The sequence below is a fragment of the Eretmochelys imbricata genome, chromosome 11, assembly GCF_965152235.1.
Source record: "Eretmochelys imbricata isolate rEreImb1 chromosome 11, rEreImb1.hap1, whole genome shotgun sequence".
In the NCBI taxonomy this organism is placed as follows: Eukaryota; Metazoa; Chordata; order Testudines; family Cheloniidae; genus Eretmochelys; species Eretmochelys imbricata.
In genome coordinates, this window is record NC_135582.1 from 68225243 (window position 1) to 68245719 (window position 20477).

General features: G+C 45.2%; 1 protein-coding gene across 1 annotated transcript in view; it reads right to left on the reverse strand.

Moving 5' to 3' along the window:
- Positions 1-2179: 2179 nt before the first annotated feature.
- Positions 2180-20477, reverse strand: part of ABCA12 (ATP binding cassette subfamily A member 12) — a 122874-nt gene continuing 104576 nt past the window's right edge. The window contains 12 exon segments of the mRNA XM_077829474.1: positions 2180-2299; positions 3720-3857; positions 5358-5463; positions 6367-6459; positions 7614-7717; positions 11181-11315; positions 12059-12203; positions 13364-13473; positions 14870-15080; positions 15936-16189; positions 17985-18144; positions 18876-18991. Of these exon segments, the coding sequence (XP_077685600.1) occupies positions 2180-2299; positions 3720-3857; positions 5358-5463; positions 6367-6459; positions 7614-7717; positions 11181-11315; positions 12059-12203; positions 13364-13473; positions 14870-15080; positions 15936-16189; positions 17985-18144; positions 18876-18991 (1692 nt within the window).

Here is a 20477-nt window from a genome sequence, read left to right on the forward strand (position 1 = left end):
ACGAATGCTTTGGCGGCATTTTCAGTTACTTCTAAGTTAAAGGTGTGAAGTGCGTTCTGTAGAGAGGACTGAATTCCTGTTTTAATTATGATCAGTGGGTTGGGTTCTAAATTTAGGGCCAGCTGCTACCATTGAAACCCAGTGATGTCAGCAGGAAGTTTGCACAAAGATCAAGGGTAGACAATGACCTTTCTGGAGCAACCAAACTACATGACGCTGAAGCCCACAATATGATCCTGAACACACTAGTTATGAACAATACCTGCCCCTGTGTGACTTTTGCAACAAGCCTCAAAATCAAACTTGAACTAGGGAAACTCATTCCCTAAAGATCAAAGCAAAATATATCACAGGTCTCATCAAATTTTCCCTTGGCCCAAAATGAGTTTGAACAACCCGCCCCCGTTTGAATGTTGTACGTGACCCTGAAACCAAGCGAGGTTCACGTCATTTCAGGTTTTGCAATGGAGGCTTCACACAGCTTTATTGGGGATCCCCTTTCTTACAACACCACCAGTATTTCAGTTGCAAGCTCGCCGGGGGCAGGGACCACCTTTTGGCTCTGTGTTTGGATAGCACCTAGCAGAATGGGCTCTGGTCCATGGCTGGGGCTCCTCAATGCTATGGAAATACAAATAAATAATACAGGTATAATATTCTCTGACCTCATTTGAACACCCACTACTCTTGGAAAATAGCAGCGAGATCCAATGCTGGGATTTTTAACCTGTTGTTCTGCTGAAAGGTGCTAATGGCTGTCAATCAGCAGGATCTTAGATCCAGTCACAAGCCTCATTAAAGCCAATGACGTAACAGTAGCTGCAGATAACTGGGAGATAACCCAAAGTAATAGGTGGCATGGCAGAGCTGAGCTAAGCTGTGGGAGGGAGGAGTTTCTCTGTTTGCAAATGCAGCGGCTAGGATATCATTAGCAGGCTGTGTGTGGTGAAGGCAAAAGCCAGAAGGATTTGTGGGCATGACCCCAAGAGGAAGCAGAGAGACAGGGCTGCTTGTGCACAGAGCTCGCTTGAGAGGTAGACTTGGGGATGTCTGAGCAAGGAAACAGCCTGCTCCTGTTTGTTTCTACTGGACTCAGATCAACAGGACTTTGTGTAAGGTTTTTTTGTGGTTTTTTTTTGTGGGGGGAGGAGAAATAAATAAGACTATACCTGACTCAGCACTGATTTCTCACCCTCGTCGAAACAACCCTGCCAGGCCCTGAATACTGCTGAACCTCCCAGGCCAAAGGGGAAGACAGAGCAATTGGCAGCATGAAGTGCAGCACCCCAGCTGGGAAGCACTGTCCTCCAGGAGGTGTCGTCCCTGTGGGGTGAGGGATAAACCTGGCGGAGTTCTGCAGGGATTGGGTGATTGGTTGTTCTGGGAGAGGCCAGGTTAACGTGTTTCAGTTGGTGGCAGAGAGGTGGTGATTAAATTGGAGTGTGACTGGGCAATATTGCTCGGTACAATGCTTCCTGTGGTCAAGCTGTTGGGTTTGCAGAGTTGTGGAGTATTGGTAGGGGAAAATTGCGTGGGACCGGGAGATTTGTACTAGGGGTCATGTAGAGTTGGTGCAAATTACAGAAACAAGCAAAAACAACAGGAAGCATGGATTTTAAATAACTGTATTAATACTGACATAATCCACATACAGAGAAAAGCTTTACATAGCTATTTAAGATGGACTCCATTGCTGGAGAATCACCACCTTTAATGTATCTAGACTCACAACACCTCTGGGGGGCAGGGAAGTGTTGTGATCCCCCCATTTGACTGACATTTCAAGTGACTTGCTCAAGGTCGCACAGGAAGTCTGTGGCAAAGTAGGACATTGAACCGCGGGTTTCCTGAGGGCCCAGCTAGCGTCCGAACGACTGTCCCGTCCTTCTTCTCACTTACGTCCCTGACTCCAGAGCAGCCGCTCTGCTCTATCCCCCACTGTTCTTCTTGGTGACAGCCAATGGCGAAGAGCTTCCAGCGTATTTGAACAGCAAGTATCAGGAGATGTCACCAACTTCGCAATATAGATATAAAATAAACCTAGAACAAGAACTGTAAGACTGGGGCAAGACCAATCTGACATGCCAGTTTTACATGTTTACCAGGTTGCTAATAACAAAATAAGTAAAAAACCCATTGTTTAGAAACATACATTTTTTTTTAACACCGCAATATCCCTTTAACAGATGGCGCTTATGTTGGTATCTTGGCTACTTGTATCCGAGCAGTCTGAGCCTACATCTGTACTCGCATCTGCATTGTCAGCCCCAGTCTGATCTTTGGCAAAGTTGATGAAAACCTAAAAGTTTAAAGGAAAATATTGGTTATGTAACAAACCTAAAAAAATAAGTCAAGAAATTGCCAAAAAAGCCTTTTTTTCCTATGGACCATAGCCCTGGGAGGGAGGGATTCTGTGGTTGGGATGGGATTTCCAAAAGGAGTCTGAGAAACCTAGGTCTCAAATGGGATTGGGGCACTTACATGTCTGGGGCTGCTTTGCAAAGCCCAGCTTTAATGTATATTTTATATATACACATGTATATCTATACACACACGTCTACCTATATATTTATATGGTGTACATGTGCAATCCTATACATACACATACACACACATCTACATTCTACACACACACCCCCTATTACACACATCTACACACACAATTCACTCTCAGAATTGTATCTAGGATTGCAGGGTAATAGTTTTGCTTCCAGATCCATTCACTTTGCACTACTCTGCTGGCACAAAGGGGCTGGACAGCTGCCCTATCGGATCAGCTGAGGATTCACCTGTCACAGAGGAATCGCCAGGTGACATAAAAACTAGATAGCTCCACCACACCACCGGGACTAAAAGTGGGTCCTCTTGGGGGCATGACTGCAGAGCCTAGTGCTCCAGCTATCCCCTGCCAATGGGATGGTCCAAGCAGGCCTAACTCAAGGTAGCCCTTAAACTTGGGTTCCTCCTACAATATTGTATACTGGTGAAAAAAGTTTTGAAGTGGAAATGGAGGGAATGTAACTATGGCACCCACATTACAAACAATCATAAACAAAATGAGTATTACAACAGAATCTAGATGCCCCACCTGAGATCGGGGCCTCACTATATAACTATATAGAGGCAGATCCTCAGCTGGCATACGTTGACGCAGCTTCACTGAAGTTCATGAAGCTATGGCAACCTACATCAGTTGAAGATCTAGTTCATACTAAGAAAAGAGCAGCCATAAAGAGCTGGCAGTCTAAATAGACAAGCAAAAGCTGGGAGAAAGGAATATTATCATTTTACTGATAGGGAATGAAGCACAGAGAGAAAGTGAATAACTTCTGAAGTCAACGGCAGGGCCAGGTACTGAAGCCACAGCTCCTGACTGCCAGCCTAGGTCCCTAATCACAAGACCACTCTTCACTTCGGAAAAATGTGGGTTGAAATTCTGCCTTCATTTACACTTATATAGTCCCACTGAAATCAACAGTACTGAACCGGCGTGACTGAGGGCAGACTAAGTCCTTTGTGCCATGTTTTCATGTGTGTCACACACAACTTTGCTTATGCATTTTACCAGCGCTACCATATGCATCTGGAGACAGAAGTGCGAGAAGATGCACGTACAGGTGTGCACACTCAAAAGGCAAGCGGAATGAAGCCCCTTTCAATATGTGGTCCAATGTGTCTGTTAATCAGTTCATGTCTGAAACGTATGCTGAATTTCTTACCTCCTCTAGAGTGGTTTGACTCACTGAGAAGTGCCTGATTTTGAAGGCTATTTTGTTGGTTTCCAGAAGATGAAATATGTTTGCTACTCCTCCTGCGGAGATGGGCACGTGATATTCCACCATGTTGAGATGCCGGTCCTGTGGGAACAAGAGCAGAGTGACAAAGTCAAGTCACTGCCACCTGTAAAAGGTCCCGGCAGGCCATACAGCTGCTTGGGTGTAGTATAAAAAGGTAGGGGAAGCTGACTCAAAACGGAATTAAGGGGGAGGATGTGTCTTCTCCCTTTCTGACTCACTCAAGTGAGAAAAGCCTATGGGCAATGACTGCCTAGTGCAGCAGTTCTCAAACTTCATTACACCGTGACCCCATTCTGACAAAAAAAATTACTACACGAACCCCAGTGCCCTGGGTGACTCAGAATAGTTAGTATTTTAAATAAGAAGTGCTTCAGCCCCCCACTGCCGCCTCTGAAGCTGCGGGCTAGGGTTTCAGCCCCACCACCAACCCCAGAGCTCTGGGCTGGGTCTTTCTGCCCTGGTGACCCAATCCAAATGGGGTCTCAACCCAGTTTGGGGTCATGACGCACACTTTGAGGATCGCTGGCCTCATGTGTTTCCAGTGAGTTGCTTTATGTTTGTGGTACTCTTTGGTGGCCAATAAACAAGCCCTGAGGAACAGGGGTTTGGAGCTTTATTTCTCTTTCCTGGCTGGTAAAGCTACTCCCCAGCTGACGTGCTAGTTAGTCCATTCTGTAATGTCAGCTAGCCTCAGTGAAGACTGAGAAAGCTGGAGAAGAAATTTCTTGCATGGGAAATATTGTTGTGCAACAAATATCAGGTATATTCTGGAATCCATGTGAGGATCCAACTAAAACTTCTATTATCTTAGGCTTTTGGGGAAGACTAAAGTGCATGACGGACTAGCGTTTGGATGGATGACTTTGAAAGTTGGCGTTATGCTAGAGGGTTGGCTGGTCCTGCTTCAACACTGTGTTACTCCACCTTGATGCCAATGTAATTCTATCACCAGAGGCACTGAGTAATCCCAGCTCCCACTGAAAACAAGTGGAGCTAGACAACTAGGGAGGTGGTGGAATCTCCTTCCTTAGATATTTTTAAGGTCAGGCTTGACAAAGCCCTGGCTGGGATGATTTAGCTGGGGATTGGTCCTGCTTTGAGCAGGGGGTTGGACTAGATGACCTCCTGAGGTCCCTTCCAACCCTGATATTCTATGATTCTAACTCCAGCCTTCTGTAGCACTGACATCAGTGGGATTACTCAAGTGAGTAAGGAGTTGCCAGATTAGACTCCTCTCTTGCATGCTCACTGTTACCATTTGGCTGTGTTTTTAAAGCCACCTAGGAAATCTGGATGCTCTAATTCCATTGAAATTAATTGGACCTCGGTGTCCAAACCCTTTTGGCAGCTCTGTAAATCTGAGCCTTGCCTCTGCTTTGGAAGAAGGAGTTGGGTGTACAATTCCCTTATGCTTTGAGAGCATAATGCTCTGGGCAGCTATTGCTGAGTCAAAGCTGTGGTCAGAAGAAGCTTACAAGATATCCATTGTGAATATAACAGGTTTGATATGGGATTCCATTCTCAGTTCCCCCAGCATCTGGTCTGATCTATCCTGCTTACCTTCAGGCACGTATCTGGAAAGTGGGACTGCATTAACTCCGTCAGAGCCTCCGTGCTGACCTCGCTGCTCATCAAGTGCATCTTCACGGTGAATCCTCTTCCAAACCTAGACAGAAAATCAGAATGCATGCTGCACAGCAGGTACGGAACAGACACAAGAGAGTCAAGTAGCCTTGCTGGAACCTCTCGTGAAACAAAGCCAGCCCCCGAGTAACTCCAGTGAGGTCAACAGCGTCATGCTAGGAATAAATCTGGATCAGCAATCCAGTCAGGGTGATCATTAATAAGCTGTGAAGTTCATCAATATCATATGTTTTTAATTTCCATATTAAAGTCGACCAAGTTATTGTGTCATCTGTGTAGAGGAACATGCCTCTCAAACACTGAACAAAAGCTTCATGGAGGCAGAACATGCATTATTGAGAGAGCTGGTTGACAGTTTGTTAACAAAATGTTTTTTTGTTGACAAGTGTCGATTTGTAGAAAGCTCTCAGGTCCTGGGTGGATGGGAGAGGGAGAGAGAACTCCCAACCAACCCCAGAAAAGCCAAGTGGCTAGAGCACTCACTTGGGATGGGGTAACCCTGGTTCAAGACCCTGATCTGCCTGTTGTGGAATAGGCCCTTGAACTTGGTCCCCCTCACTACAGCTGAGTGTTGGCTAGTCTGGGGTGGGACTCTCACTCTCAGACATGATGAAAAGCCTCGGCTTCGTTCAGCTGCAGAATGAAACCCAATGCCAAAACCCCAACATTCATCACAAAACAGAACTCTTGTTTGCCAGCCAGCCCCCTGCCATTATTTATCACAGATTCTCAGAAACAAAAGACAGAAAGGCTTTCAGTGACATCCAGGGTTTGTTCACTACGTGCTAATGCCCTGAATACACACAGCTAGATCCTCAGCTGACGTAAATCAGCATCCTTCAGTGGAGCTCCACTGTTGTTCATTAGCTGGGCATCTGGCTCTAAATGCAATACAGTGAAAGGATAGTAGATACATTTTACTGACCTGGTCTTAATATGCTGCAAAGAGCCAAGGCACTGGAAACGTCCATTCACCATAATAGCCAGCCTGGTACAGAGAGCTTCACATTCCTCCATGCTGAAAAGCAAACAAAGAAACTCTATTCCAGGAGTGGCCAAACTGTGACTCGTGAGCCTCATCTTTTATAGTTAAAGTGCGGCTCGCAGAGCACTCCTGCTTCCCCCATTCTCAACCTACCACACTGTGGGGGGCCGGGGGAAGAGCTCAGGACCTCTGCCTTACAACAGGGTGGTGGAGTAGGGGCTTCTGCCCTGTCGGGAAGGGGAGTCTCGGGGCTTCAGTCTGGCAGGGTGCACCTCCAATGGCTCGGGGCCTCAGCAGGAATGGAGCTGAAGCCCCAAGCCCCGGCAGGTGCTTCCCGCGGGGCAGAAGCCCCAATCCCCTGCAGGCATGCCTGGACTCTCAAACTTCTGAAGATTGTCATATGTGGCTCAGAGGATCGGTAAGTTTGGCCACCCATGCTCTATACAGTCACTGAATGGGAATAAAAGAAACTCTAATGGCCAGAACATTAATGGTTTCCCATGAGCTACTCAGGAGATTAACCTGTAACTCATCATCTTAATCACCTCACCTCAAATCTCTATCTGGCTCCTATTCCACTAGAATAGGGAGGGCCCAGGACCTCAAAGATAATTAAGGGAGTTAAATGCCTAAATATCTTTGAGGATCTGGGCCAAGGATCCATTCAGTGCAAAGCAATCACACATTTCCAGGAAGTGTTCAGCATTTCCTGGATGATCTTCCTGGATTTTCTTATTACATGTTATTGCAGGTGGATGTTACTAAAGATGGGCTCAAGCAGCATAATGCAGATCCAGATACATTTTTCTGCTGCTGTGATTCAGAATTAGGATTCAGTCCATTATACAGACTTGGAAAACTTGGAACTGGAAATGTATTTAAATTTCAGTGCCCCCAAAGTTCCAAGTACCGAGGGAACATTGGGGGCACTGAAATTTGGCGGGCCAAGGGACATACTGGCCGCCGCTTCCAGCAGCTCCCATTGGCCTGGAGCAGCGAACTGAGGCCACTGGGAGCCGCGATCGGCCGAACCTGCGGACGTGGCAGGTAAACAAACTGGCCGGGCCCGGCAGGGGCTTTCCCTGAACAAGCGGCGGAACAAGTTTGGGAACCACTGATCTAGGGTGTTCCAAAGTGCAGTTTTAGTTTGGGCTTAATAAAGCATAAAGGCAGCCAGTAAACTCTACCTGTGGGAAGTGAGTATCACGGAACATTGGTTCTGGACTTCCTCGGTGATGATTTTCCAAAGGTGTCGTTTAGCATTAGGATCCATTCCAGAGCTTGGTTCATCCTTTAAAAAACAACAACAAAAAACAGATTGTAAGTTTCAATAGGAAAGAAAATGTCATTTCTCTTCCTCTCCATATCTGCTCTTTGTTTAGAATGGTCATTACAGACACTACAGCTACCAATACAACCACTTAGCTCTTATATGGAGCTTTTGGTCCATATTATTTGTATGTATGATGGCAGTGCCTAGGATGAGACCCCCCTGGTGCTAGGCGCTGTACAAACACATACTAAGAGAAAGTCTCTTCTCCAAAGAGCTTACAAACTAAATAGATACAGAGGGGAAGTGACTTGCCCAAGTTCACATAGCAGGTTTGTGGCAGAGCCCTCTCCACAGCTAAGGACCTTATCTGAGCATTAAACTAATTTAGAAACACTCTGGCTGCCTAGAGGATTTGGAAACACACTTCCCATTCATTTCAAAATATCAATTGATTTGAAAATCTCAGCCTTACTCTTCCTAGCGCAAAACTGACTCTGATAAACATCCCTCTATGTAGATGTTCTATTTCACACTTCTATAAATAACAACTTATTAGTAAATTGTAGCTGTGATCCAAACATGAGGTAATACCAGACTGGCTCTTTGTCTCCACACCTATCTGTCTTTTGGGTAATATCTGCTTCATTTACGGACAAAACAAGTTTTCTGTCTTCAGGATTCCATAGACAATAAGCTACAGATGAGTAACAGTATGTCGTGCCCCACCACATTCATCATCAACAAAATTACCAGCCAGCTTCCTATTGTAAAATTGTTATTGTTGGTGACAATGTATTATACTAAGCAGAAAGAAAACAGCTTGTTATTCAGAAAGCAGCTTCTGCTTAGACAACCTCCTCTTCTCCCTTTTTATTGAGATTTTATATGTAAGAAGAGAAGTTAGAAGGAATTATATAAATTTAGGGGTGGCGCTTCAATGGGTGTAAATCAGAGCTGTACCCATCTGGCCCAATGTTTGGAAAACTGATCACTAAGTATTGCAGAATTTACAACACAGCAGTGGCAGGTGGTCTGGTACTTTGTGGGGTTGGTTTCTCCAGTTTAAAAGACTTATGTTGCCTGTGGTGTGACTGAGTGAATGTGCTATGAATGGCGTCTGAAAGATCATCTTCTCTTGGTTTCCCCCCCCTTCTCTGTTATGTTTATTTATGCTGAAACATTTTTCTGATCCTCTCACACTTCCTTTTCTTTCCTAGGAGCCCAAAGAGTGCTGACATGTGGGAATAAGGCTGGTTGCCTTAACAACAATTAGGCAGAAAAGACTGGGTCTAATTGCCCTGATTTAATCCTGAAAGGCCAGGTGAGGCTTGTTGAGGAAAGCAGAGAATGAGGCCAATCGGAGCAGGGCCAGAGAAAAGCAATTGCTTAGATGGTATGGGGGTAATTTAAACATTGGCCACTTCTGGATGCCGAGTGAACTAAACCTGGTGTGCTAGGGCTATGCCCTGGAGAACTGCAAGCTGAAAAGCCTGACTGGGAAATCTGAACTGCGACTTTGGGTGTGCATGTATGGAATGTTTTGTGTGCGTCCTTTCCCGGCTGTCTAAAACCTGTGGGTGACCCTCGAGAGAGAAACCCCTGTGACTCTTACATCAAAGCCAGACCCACTGCTTGAGGCATCTCTTTGACACCAGCAAATGGCAGTTTGCACAAAGAGAACATTTGTAGTTATGATCCTACTTCAGAGCAAAACTCCAGTATAATGTAAGAAGAAAATGTTAAGCTACATTTAGGTGAAACATTCTAATATCCTCCATGTGGCAAGAGATATATGCTTTCTAGATTGTATCTTAAAGGAACACTACTGTTCTGGTTCTGTTTTTCACCCCATGGCAATTTGGGGCCACTGGTACAGACTATCTGCTCTTTTCATCCCCTTCTTGCTATTCCAGGGAGGGCGTGATCACATCTTAAATCTGATATGGACATTGTAGATAGACAATAAGTATGGAATAGTGTGATGGCATTTTCGGTTCCTTTCCTTTTAAGAGCAATAGGGAGACACCATATAGTATCCGTGAAGGAGCACTCATGCAGAGCCTCTGGATTTCTCTCTACCGCTGCTCGTCTGAAGTAGGGGCGTTTCAGACATGTACAGTCAGGAGGATAATGATCTCCGTATACAGCATTGGTTAGACCACGCTTGGAATACTTCATACAGTGTCCACATTTTGAAAAGGCTATTGGAAAATTGCAGAGGGTGCAGAGAAGAGCCACTAAATAATGTGACGACAGGAACAAAGAATACCTTAGAGTGAGAGACTTAAAATGCTCCATCTTTTAGCTTACCAGAAAGAAGATTGAGAGGTGGCTTGATTAAAATATGTAAGTACCCTCCTGAGGAGAATATAGTGGGAACTAAAGTGCTCTTTAATCTAGCTGAGAAAGGCATAACAAGAACCAATGGCTGGAAGGTAAACACCAGATAAATTCAAATGAAAAATAAGGCTCAAATTTGTCAGCGAGGCTGATTAACCATTGGAACAAGCTACCAAGGGAAGCGGTGGATTTTTCATCTCTTGATGTCTTCAAACGAAGACTTGATGCCTTTCTGGAAGAAATGCTTAAGTCAAACACAACTTATTAGGCTCAGTACAAGGGTAACTGGGTGAAATCCCAAGACCTGTGTTATACATGTTGACCTGTGACTCCTGACCAGACCCTACAGAGGTTATAAGCCAAGCTTGATATATAGGTATAAAATATTGCATGTAATAAAATTGCTTTTATTAGTTATGAGTGACCTAGGGTTATAAGATTTAGTAACGAGTGCATTACAATACACAAGTGCACAGCAAAGAACAAATTAAAGGAATGCTAATGAACTTGTAGGGGATTTTTAGTATGTGTAACCATGAGGTTAACTTCTTGAATATATTGGAAACACTAGGAAAAGTATTGATGCAAAAAGCCATGTCAACGATCATAACAGCAATTATGATTTCCTGGAAACCCATAAATGGACCGAAGGCCAGAAAATGATCTAACCATGCTCATGGGACATGTGTGGGTATTCAGGGGAAGAAGGTCTGAGACATAAAATAAGGTGTAAATCCAACCTTTAATTGGGATCATCAGAATGACACAGTTAGCGACAGCCAAAACCGTCATCACCACTTATTTTTCTTTCCATCTTCACATCTAATGGCCTCCATAAGGTTGCAAGTAAGCACAATGCAGTAAACCACTTTGCTGTACTTATGCATATTGATTTTTCTATCATTTCAGTTATATTTGTCTCTGCTAACTAAAGTCCAAAGTTTGTGTGTGTGCTTCACCAATCTCCAACTCAGCAACATTTCTTACATAGCTGCTGAGTAAAAGAACCTGTGATGAGTGACTGATGCAATTTGCACTTTAAAATTATCCAAGGCTACGGACGGGAGGTCAGATGATAGAATGGTTCCTTCTGGCCTTAAAAGCTACGCATTTTTTCATCGCAAAATTTCTGATTTCTTACCAGCAATAGAATTGATGGATTACCAATGAGGGCCAGAGCAGTTGATAACTTTCTATTAGTGCCATAGCTGCACATCGAGGTGACTCTGTCTTTGTACGGCATCAGATTAAGTCTATGAAGAAGCTGATGTACAATCTGTGGGTACAAATAATAATAATAATAAAAACTTGGTTTACATTGAGAATTAGACCAACCATAGAATATCTGGAACAAGTATGTATTTGCCAACAATTCAGGACCTAATCCTCAACAGGTGCAAATCAGTGTAGCTCCAATGACTTCAAGAGAGCTACACCGATTTACATCAGGAGGGATCTAGCTCTCAGTCTCTGGTGGTTCAGATACTATAATTAAATGTCCTTTGAAATAGCATATTGCTGCCAGGTTGGGTTTCACTCCACAGAAGTCTTTGAAGTGTGGAGACTTGCTTTGAAATACACGTTAAAATACATAGGAGTTCAACGATTTCACAAAGACCCCTTGGGATCAAAACATCAGGGACACAACTTTTACTAATCCCTTTTACAAATTCTGGCTTCACTTGTTCATTTAGGACTTGATCTAGTAAACACTTACTACTGAAGTCAATGGGAGTATTTGCACAGATGTCTATGTAGGGAGAGTTTTAACAGCACGGCCCAGTTCTAAGTCAATTCCATACCGTGACCCCGTGTTACAAAACAGTCAAGTTCTGTGACCCTCCCACAACCATCTAGCCACAAAGCAATGAAGTCCCAGGTTGGAAATTCATGATTGTCATCCTCATTGTTTATTATTACACATAATGGCCTTGAGCAAGACCACTGAAGTCAATGCAAAGACTCTCACTGACTTGACTGGGTCCAAAGGGAACTCTTCAGTCAAATGGGTCTACTCACTCCTTTAATCTGTTTCTCTGGGGTGCCGTGTAGCCGAGCATAGTAATACATGTGCTCTTCCACTGTCAGCAAGTCATCCAAGGCATCTTCTTGAGGGCAGTAGCCGAAGAGCGACCAGTGGGTGTCATCAATGTCACTCAGGGATCTGGATCAGAAAAGGTGAAAGGTCATTTTATAAACACTTCATAAGTCTCCTATATGCTCTATTAAACAGGAAGAAAAGGTATCCCCCACTGGGGCAGGAATGCTTTTAGTTCATGATCGCAAGGCCTGTGCAGATCTGACATTCTTAGCTCCTAAAAGGAAGGATTGTGCGTCTCACACTGAATAGTACCTCACACTGCTTGTATATCCAGTGGTTTTGATGGGCCAGTTTCCAGTGGCCTTACTCATGTTTAAAGCTAAGATTTAGACATGGGTATTTTTAGTAAAAGTCACGGACCGGTCATGGGCAATAAACAAAAATTCACCTGTCCGTGACTTTTACTATAAATGCCCATGATGACTAAATCTCTGTGCTGTGGGGCCCCGTTCCAGCAGTGGAGGCTGACTGCCCCACAGTGGCCTGCTGCTGCAAGGCCCCCAGAGGCCGCTCTCCTGAAAGCCTCCAGGGCCGCTGCTCTGGCCGCCCCCGGGACCGCTGCTGCTCCAGCGGTCCCCACGGCCGCCCCCGGGACCAATGCTTTGGCCCTCCCTGGGGCCATTGCTCTGGCCACCCCCAGGACTGTTGCTTGGGTGATCCCCAGGGCCAACTGCTGGCACCGGGGACTGCCTGAGCAGCTGGTCCTGGGGCCACTCCAGCAGCAGCCAGTGTGACTGACCCCTGGGCAGCCCTGCAGCTGCGGAAGTTATGGGGATCACGGAAAGTCACAGAATCCGTGACTCCCATGACCTCTATGACAGACTTGCAACCTTACTCATGTTTAGTAGCACTTTACTCCATCATCAGACCCACTGATTTCAGTGGGACCAGTTGTGGAGCGTGATATTATTCAACAAGAGAAAGGGTGACAGAATCAGGCTCTTAATGACTGAGGGCCAGATTCTGATCTCACAGTGGTGTAAATCTGGAGAAACTCCATTGACACCAACAGAGTTGCACCAGCATAAAAATTTGTCAGTGAAATGAGACTCAAGACCCGAGGAAATAAATATAATATTTTTAAATGGCTGAATTTTCTGCTTTTTATTAAGTCTAACTCTTTTTAATTTGCTTTGTTGATTCATCTGAGCCAGGGCAAATGACAAATTGTTTTCCAGACAGCCTTGTTGATACATCACTTCTCAATAGCTAATCCTCCATACCCAGTTTGATCCCGAACTCTCAATCTTCCACTGGTAGCCCCGATGTCTCCTGTTAGCATTTTAAAGATAGTTGTCTTTCCGGCACCGTTCACGCCAAGCAGCCCGAAGCACTGGTTTATGAGACAGAAAGAGAGACATTTAGCATGCTGCATTTAATGCTAACGTATTGCTATGCAGCGAGTGCTCAACGCGACTTGACACTTCTCCTCCCCTGGCCCTTGAGCAAGACGAATTATGGAAAAGCCTCAGGCAGTCAAAGTGCATATAAATATTATAATGGTGGTTGTTTATTGGGCAGTGTATTGCAGTGTGTATTAGGCTCCTCTGTTTAATATAGTAGGAAATAATGGATGTGTCTATAACACTAGCCTTCCTTTTATTGCAAAGTGCATTTTCATATGTAGGCCATGTGAAGGATCAAATCCTGATCGTTTTACTCTTGCAATCCCATGCTACTGCAGCTTCACTGTTATTGGTACTTGCATTGGCCAGATTAAAGCTAACTCAATATGTCCACATGTGCTTCAGATCATACCTCCTACAGCAGTGTAGACAGACCACAAGTACTCCTTTTCTAGTCACTGTACAGACACTCAGTACCACTCTTAGGCCCTGGTCCTGCAGACACAGACAGATGGGAGAGGAAGCAAAGGTATAGAGGGAGAGAGAGTCAAATACACAAATGGCAGTTAGGAGTCTAATTCCCACTGGCTTTCATGGGATTTAGGGTGTATCTGCCATTTATGCCTTTGAAAATCTCCCCCACTGAGATCAGAGGCTAGATTTTCAAAGAGTGTCAGCTCCCATTTTCCCAGCATGCTAAGCTCTTCTGAAAATCTGGCTGTTGGTGTCAAACTGGGATCTCAGCAATTCTGAAAATCTGGCCTTGCCCAAGATCACCCAGCAGGCTAGTGGCAGAGACAGGAACGGAACCCAGGTCTCCTAGTCCCATCCATTGGACCACACTGCCTCTCTAACTGCCCATCCCACTTTCCAAGCCCAATGCAGTCTGAATAAAGAGTCATGACTACATTTCTAATGGTAACTGTAAATCCATGACAGACAAACAACCAATGATCAAGACCCCACTGTGCTAGACGCTGTATAAACACACAGTAAAAAGATAGTCCCTGCTGGAGTGCATTCTCTAGATTATCATAGTTTCCCTCCCACCTTTCCTTTGTCTTGTCTATTTAAACTTTCTGAGGCAAGGACCATCTCTCGCTTTATGTCCATGCTATCCCTAGCTCCTGGGGTTCTGATTTCAGTTGGGTTCTCTGGGCTCTACTATAATACAAATAATCAATGATACTCAATAGATGGAGGTGACGAATACCAGAGGGAAGAAAGGAAGGATGAGGTACCAGTAAAGCAAGTTATTGTCCAATAAGTTGCTGTCAGATGGTCTCCCTGAGTCTTAAGCAGGGATTGGGAAGACAATGAGGAAGTGGCTTGGAGGACATTTTCTAGAGGAGAGGCTGCTACTGCCATAGCCTGCTTGCTTACCTCTCCTGCTGGGATTCCAATGCTGACATTTTTGACTGCCATGATCCTTCTGAGAGGAAGATGGTAGATCTTGGAGAGGCTCTGGAGTTGTACCACATCGACGTCTGCTCGGCCAGACTCAACCCGCTCCCTCTCAGCCTGAACGTCTTTGTCTTCATCAGCTGCCTCCAGCAGAAGCGGTGGCCTGCCATGCACTTTGTCGAACAGGAATCTGAAGGCGAAGGAGACAGGTGACTTTACATTCCAGATCTGCGTGTGCAGAGGACTTAGTGTCTTTTCAGTAAAATTGAAATGAGATCCTATTATATGCTCTCATTATATTAATTTAAAACTCTCTGCTATTATTATTCCATGTACTAAGCTTAAAAACAAATGTTCTTTCTTTATGAAGCTTTTCCTTGTATTCAACAAATGCATTGCTTTTGGTGTCGGTCCTACATCATGGCAGCTTTCAGTTTTGATGACAGTTTTTACCGTTTGAATTTGGGGGGCAGATCATGCATGAACTGAACCCAGATCAGCTTGGGCTCAAGGTGCCACTGTATGAATTGAAGGGGCTCTGGATCTGCTGGCCCCAGAGCCACTCTTCCGATCAACCCATCAGCATCCCGTGGCACTGGAGACCTGAAATGGCAGCCCTTTGAGTTGCCTTTCCAACACAGAATGGATACAGTCAGCCAGGCCTGTTCTTTGAAATTGAACTCACTGGCCTACGCAGGTATTACAACAATGAATACCGCTCCCTTCCCGGGTACTGGAATTGTCCAGCACATGCAGAATTAGCGCAGGATAAGCAATTACTCCCAATGCCCACAGAGAGGGAGGTGCAACAAAAAATTAAGGTGCACACATTTTCATTAGTCATCATTATAACCACAGGTAGATATGGGAACTGCCAGCAGAGAGAGCTTACACTGAGTTTGCAAAGCGTTGCGTAAGTTTATGGAGCTATGCAAAATAATTATAATTGATAACGATGACAATGTCAACGACAAAAGCACTGAGCTCTGTTTTAATCTACATCCATTGTAGGAATACCGATGTTACTTACTCTAATATACTAGACCAGACTTTCTGAATCATCCCGTCATGCATTAAGAGCCGAATTGCAAAGAATATAGTGCCCTGGATAAACATGCCAAGCAGCTTGGAGCTTATTCTGTCCATCTCAAAGGTTCTGTCAGGGTAATCCACGCCATAGGCTTTTAAGAAGCCCATCAGCGCCTGGTGCTGAGACAATTCAATCAAGCTATATCCAAAGCAGAATTGTGGAGAGATCAGGAAAACGTGCCTCAAGATTTCAGAGAGATCATGCAAGCCCTGAAAGAAGAGAAACACCAATGATCATTGTGACTTTATTCTTGGGACGGCATTGGGACTGACGCCTGTTTGGGCTTATTGGCCTATCTCAAACCACAGATAAATCAACAGCAAAGAGCTCCGAAACGGTTTGTTTCACAATTGCAAGGAATTCAGGGTGGGAAAGTCACTGGGAGTTGGTGCCTAACTCCCTTAGGTGCTTTAGAAATGGCACCCTTCTAGCCAGCACCCAGTGATCATACTTCCTGGTACAGATCCTTGGTTCTTATTCCAGCTTGTTTGCACTGCTCAGGTAGCAGGCAACCACCAGAACGGTGCTCTGAGGCTTTGCAGCTGGGAATTCTCCTGATGCAGGGAATGCACAGGTGAGGTAAAGCTGAGTAAGCAGGTTGCAGACTGGTGTTCTTCATGAAGTTGGGGTAGCTATCTAGCTGCGCTAACCCTTGCGGCCCATGTGCTCCCCATTCATGGAGCCTCAGAGCTGTGGATCCATCCCGCTGCATGCTGAATTGCAGGGCATCTCCATGAAGCTCAAAGGGACACAGGTAGTACCCAAATCCTTCTTCTCGCTTTCTGTAGCACAAGCGCATCAGTTCTTCTTGGTCAAGCAGCTCCATGCCCACTGACAAGGAGACACGTTTGGCCCAGGGAGTTGCTAATGCATGACAAACAGCCAAGCACCGAGCCTAGCAGTGAAGAGCTCCTGTATAACATCGTTATTCGCTAACACTAGCAGTGAAGACTGCTGAACACTACTGACATTACACATAGCACATTGGATACGCAATAAATTAGCATGGAAGGAGATTGTCTCCATCCTGATGTGGCTAGACAACTACAAATGACATGATCCAAGGGTTTAGTAAACAGGTACTGCCTGACAATGGGACAAGGGCTGATTTTTTTTTAATTAAGGAATTGTCCTTGTAATAAACAAAAAAGCCCAAAGCTTACATTTTAGCCAGGACGGATTCTCTAAGACACACGAGAAGTAGATCTATTAAAAAGCAGTGCTCCACTTTAGGGAAATGTCAGTGCCTTCGAGGCATTTTTCCCTTTGTATGGACAGGAATTCATTGTAGAGACCACTTGTTTCACAGTTAGATGACAGAAGGTTCGTCTGCTGATGTAGCCCTTGGGGCACTGAGATTTAGTACTCAGCCTCAGTAATTTGCACTAGGGAAACTTAACTCCCAAAACAACCATCTTTCTCAAAGAAGTGGACCCGCATTCATTCCCTGATCTCTCCCACATGCATCTGGTTTCCCCCTCCCAGATGTCCACTCCCATCTGCCTCTCTCTCCACCCCTAGTTCCTAACCACGGGGGGGGGGGAGGGGCTGGGGTAAATTAAATGGAGAAGAAAGGGTCTCATTTGCCCCATGTTTGGACCTTAGAGAACCTCACCAGATCTCTAGAGTAATGTCCCCTACTTGACCTGCCTCAAAACCTTGAAAAACAATGGAAGTCCACAGGTATGATCCAAAACCCATTGAGATCAATGGAAAGACTCCCACTGACTTCAGTAGCCTTTGACTCAGGCCCCAACGTGTGTTAGACTTGGAAACCAATCAGTTTTCTAAGAGTTAACATGGGGCTTCTCTACATGGTGCATTAGTAGTACTGTTTAAAACGGGATACATTAGCATACACTAGGAAATTTTCAGTGAATGCCAGCAGCAGGGTCCACCCAGGCCAGTTAATGCGCAACACACTAGTGTGCACTAGAATTTACACTCCTTTAGTGAAGACTGATTCATCATGTAGACAAGCCCAAAGTGTTAGTGAGCTCTTACCTGATCAGTAGCCTTTTCTTGGGAAAGTAGAAACACAACTGAATGAGTAATGATGGTATTAATGCTAAAGGACAAGTTGATGCTGACATAAACTATGAAGGCCATTCCTGTTTCCTTGAAGATCCCAGCCAGCAAGTACATCCATGAAAACGTTGCATATCTGTAGATCACCGGCAGCAGAGAGAATATGAAAGTAATTTAAAGAGTGGTGAAAACTGGCAACAAAATAATTCAGCTCAAGCACTTCTGCCTCACTCGCTATACACAGGCGGGTATAGTCGTAATGATGCCTACTTCTCATATAGCGCCTTTCATCAGCAGATCTCTTCACCACCTTTTAACCTCACAATGCTGCTCTGAGGCAGGGGAGAATTATTAAATTTTCCTGATTTTTTTTAAATTTGGGAATGTCACTGATATTTTGACATTTGAATAGTTTCAATCAGCTGTAGTTACAATCCAGGCTGTTTCTGTGACCTTGAGCATATTGGTTTTTGGTGTTAGTTACGAACATTTAGAGCTGCTATTCAGGTAAAGTCTGTGTAAACAGGAAATAAGGACAGCCATGCATCATCCACCCCAACCATGGTGTCTTGGGTCTCTGTAATCTCTACAGTTTAAGCGGTCACCTTTGGTCCACCCCTGTCTAAAATGGGGATAACAGTTCTTGCCACATCTCTCCCAAGCCTTCTGAAGGCTAACTAGTTAATGTTTATCAAGTGCTATCTATATTACGGGGTCAGTTCAGCCTCTCCTATTCTGCCAAGAGAGAGGATTCCCAGTAGCGGTGATGGGAGAGTCGTACAGCTTTGGTCAGGACTCCAAACCCTAAGCAAATCCCCTTCCACCCCACCATGGAGTCATATTCAAATAACTGAGCCACACACTTACCCGAACATCATCATCAAAAGAAATACAGCCACGAGGTTATTATCATTGAAGAAAGCAGGTATTTGGAAAGCTGAAATAACTCCTATTGAGAGGGCAACCGGGACCATAAAAAGAACCTGTGAAATGATATTAAAGAGTGTATCGTAGTCAGAATAATTAATACTCTAATAGAGCTACATGGAGCTTGTACAGGGGAGGGAATGACACCAGGTGTCAATTTTGCTCTAGAGGTGCAGTAAGCTGTCCATCAATGAGAGAGGAGACTTTAAATTCTGTTTGACCCTCCGAAGCATCCCAGTTTTGAACCCTAGGAAGTGTGGGCATGAAAGGCCTAGATGTGAATGAGAAATGTCCCATGCCTTTCCTATTATAGAGTCACATTATGCTGTTTACAATACTCTGTCAAGCCAGGGATCTACACAGTAGATGCCTCAAGCGGTTCCTGGTTTCCCCGACTTTGGGATTTCAGAGAATTTGCTAGTAGGTGTTCAGTGAGAAATATCCAGTTGCTGAGAGCTCTGGATTAGTTTCAGCCTGCTGAATAGTGATTGCAGTTAGAATGCCGGGGCTACTTCGATCGGCTCATTTAAAAATCTGCAGCACCAACTTGAGAGCCCGGAGCATGAAAGCAGAGATAGGCCAGAGTCACAGTCACAGGTGTATGACCAGTGACTCAGCGCCAATTCTTCAAACCTGGCCGCATTTATGGTGTGTTCAAATCCCTCGTTTGCACTCACAACCAGGAGCTGCTTGTTCCATTGCCCAACTCCATGAGCAGGCTTAGGCGGGTAGTTCTGAATATTTGGCTCTGTTGTTATTATTCCTATTCCAGTGGTGCCCAGCAGCTCTAGTCATGGGCCAGGACCCCCTTGTGCTAGGTGCTGTACAAACAAAGAACCAAAAGACGGCTCCTGCCCCCAGAGGGTCATGTGGAGTTAATCAAATCTTAAAGCCTTGCCTCTCCTGGGATTTAGCCAGCAGTGTAGCCGCATTGCAAACTGCTAATATAGGTACATTGACATCAGCACAGCACAGTTTGCATTGATGCAGCTTGCAAGCCAAGGTAAGCTGCACCTGCACAATTCAAGCTGCACTGCTGCAAAGAGTGTCTATGCTAAGAGCCAGGTCATGGGTGCTTCGTATGCCCCCCCCTCCCACCCCCACCATGGTACCTGAGTGCCCCACAGTCATTAATGTACCCTTCCCATACCCCTGTGAGGCAAGGCTGTGCTATTATTACCATTGTGCAGAGGGGAAACTGAGGCACAGAGTGGATGACTACACAGCAGCTGGGTGGGAACCTCCCAGGTGAGGTAGACAGGGCTCAAGATAATGTGCTAAAAATGGCTGTGAGCAGGCACATTGCCGCTCCAGGAGACACTCAGGCTGGCCACCCAAGCTCAAGCCCTCCCAGCCTGGAGCCTGGATGGTTAGCCTAAGCAGCAACATCCACACTACTATTTTTAGCACGCTGGCTCCATGCTATCTGCCCAGCTGCCGTGTAGACATACCCAGAGCAGCTAAACAACTTGCGCCAGGCCACACACTCTGTGGCAGAGGAGGGAACTGAAGCCAGGTTTCCAAAGTCTCTGGCTAGCACCC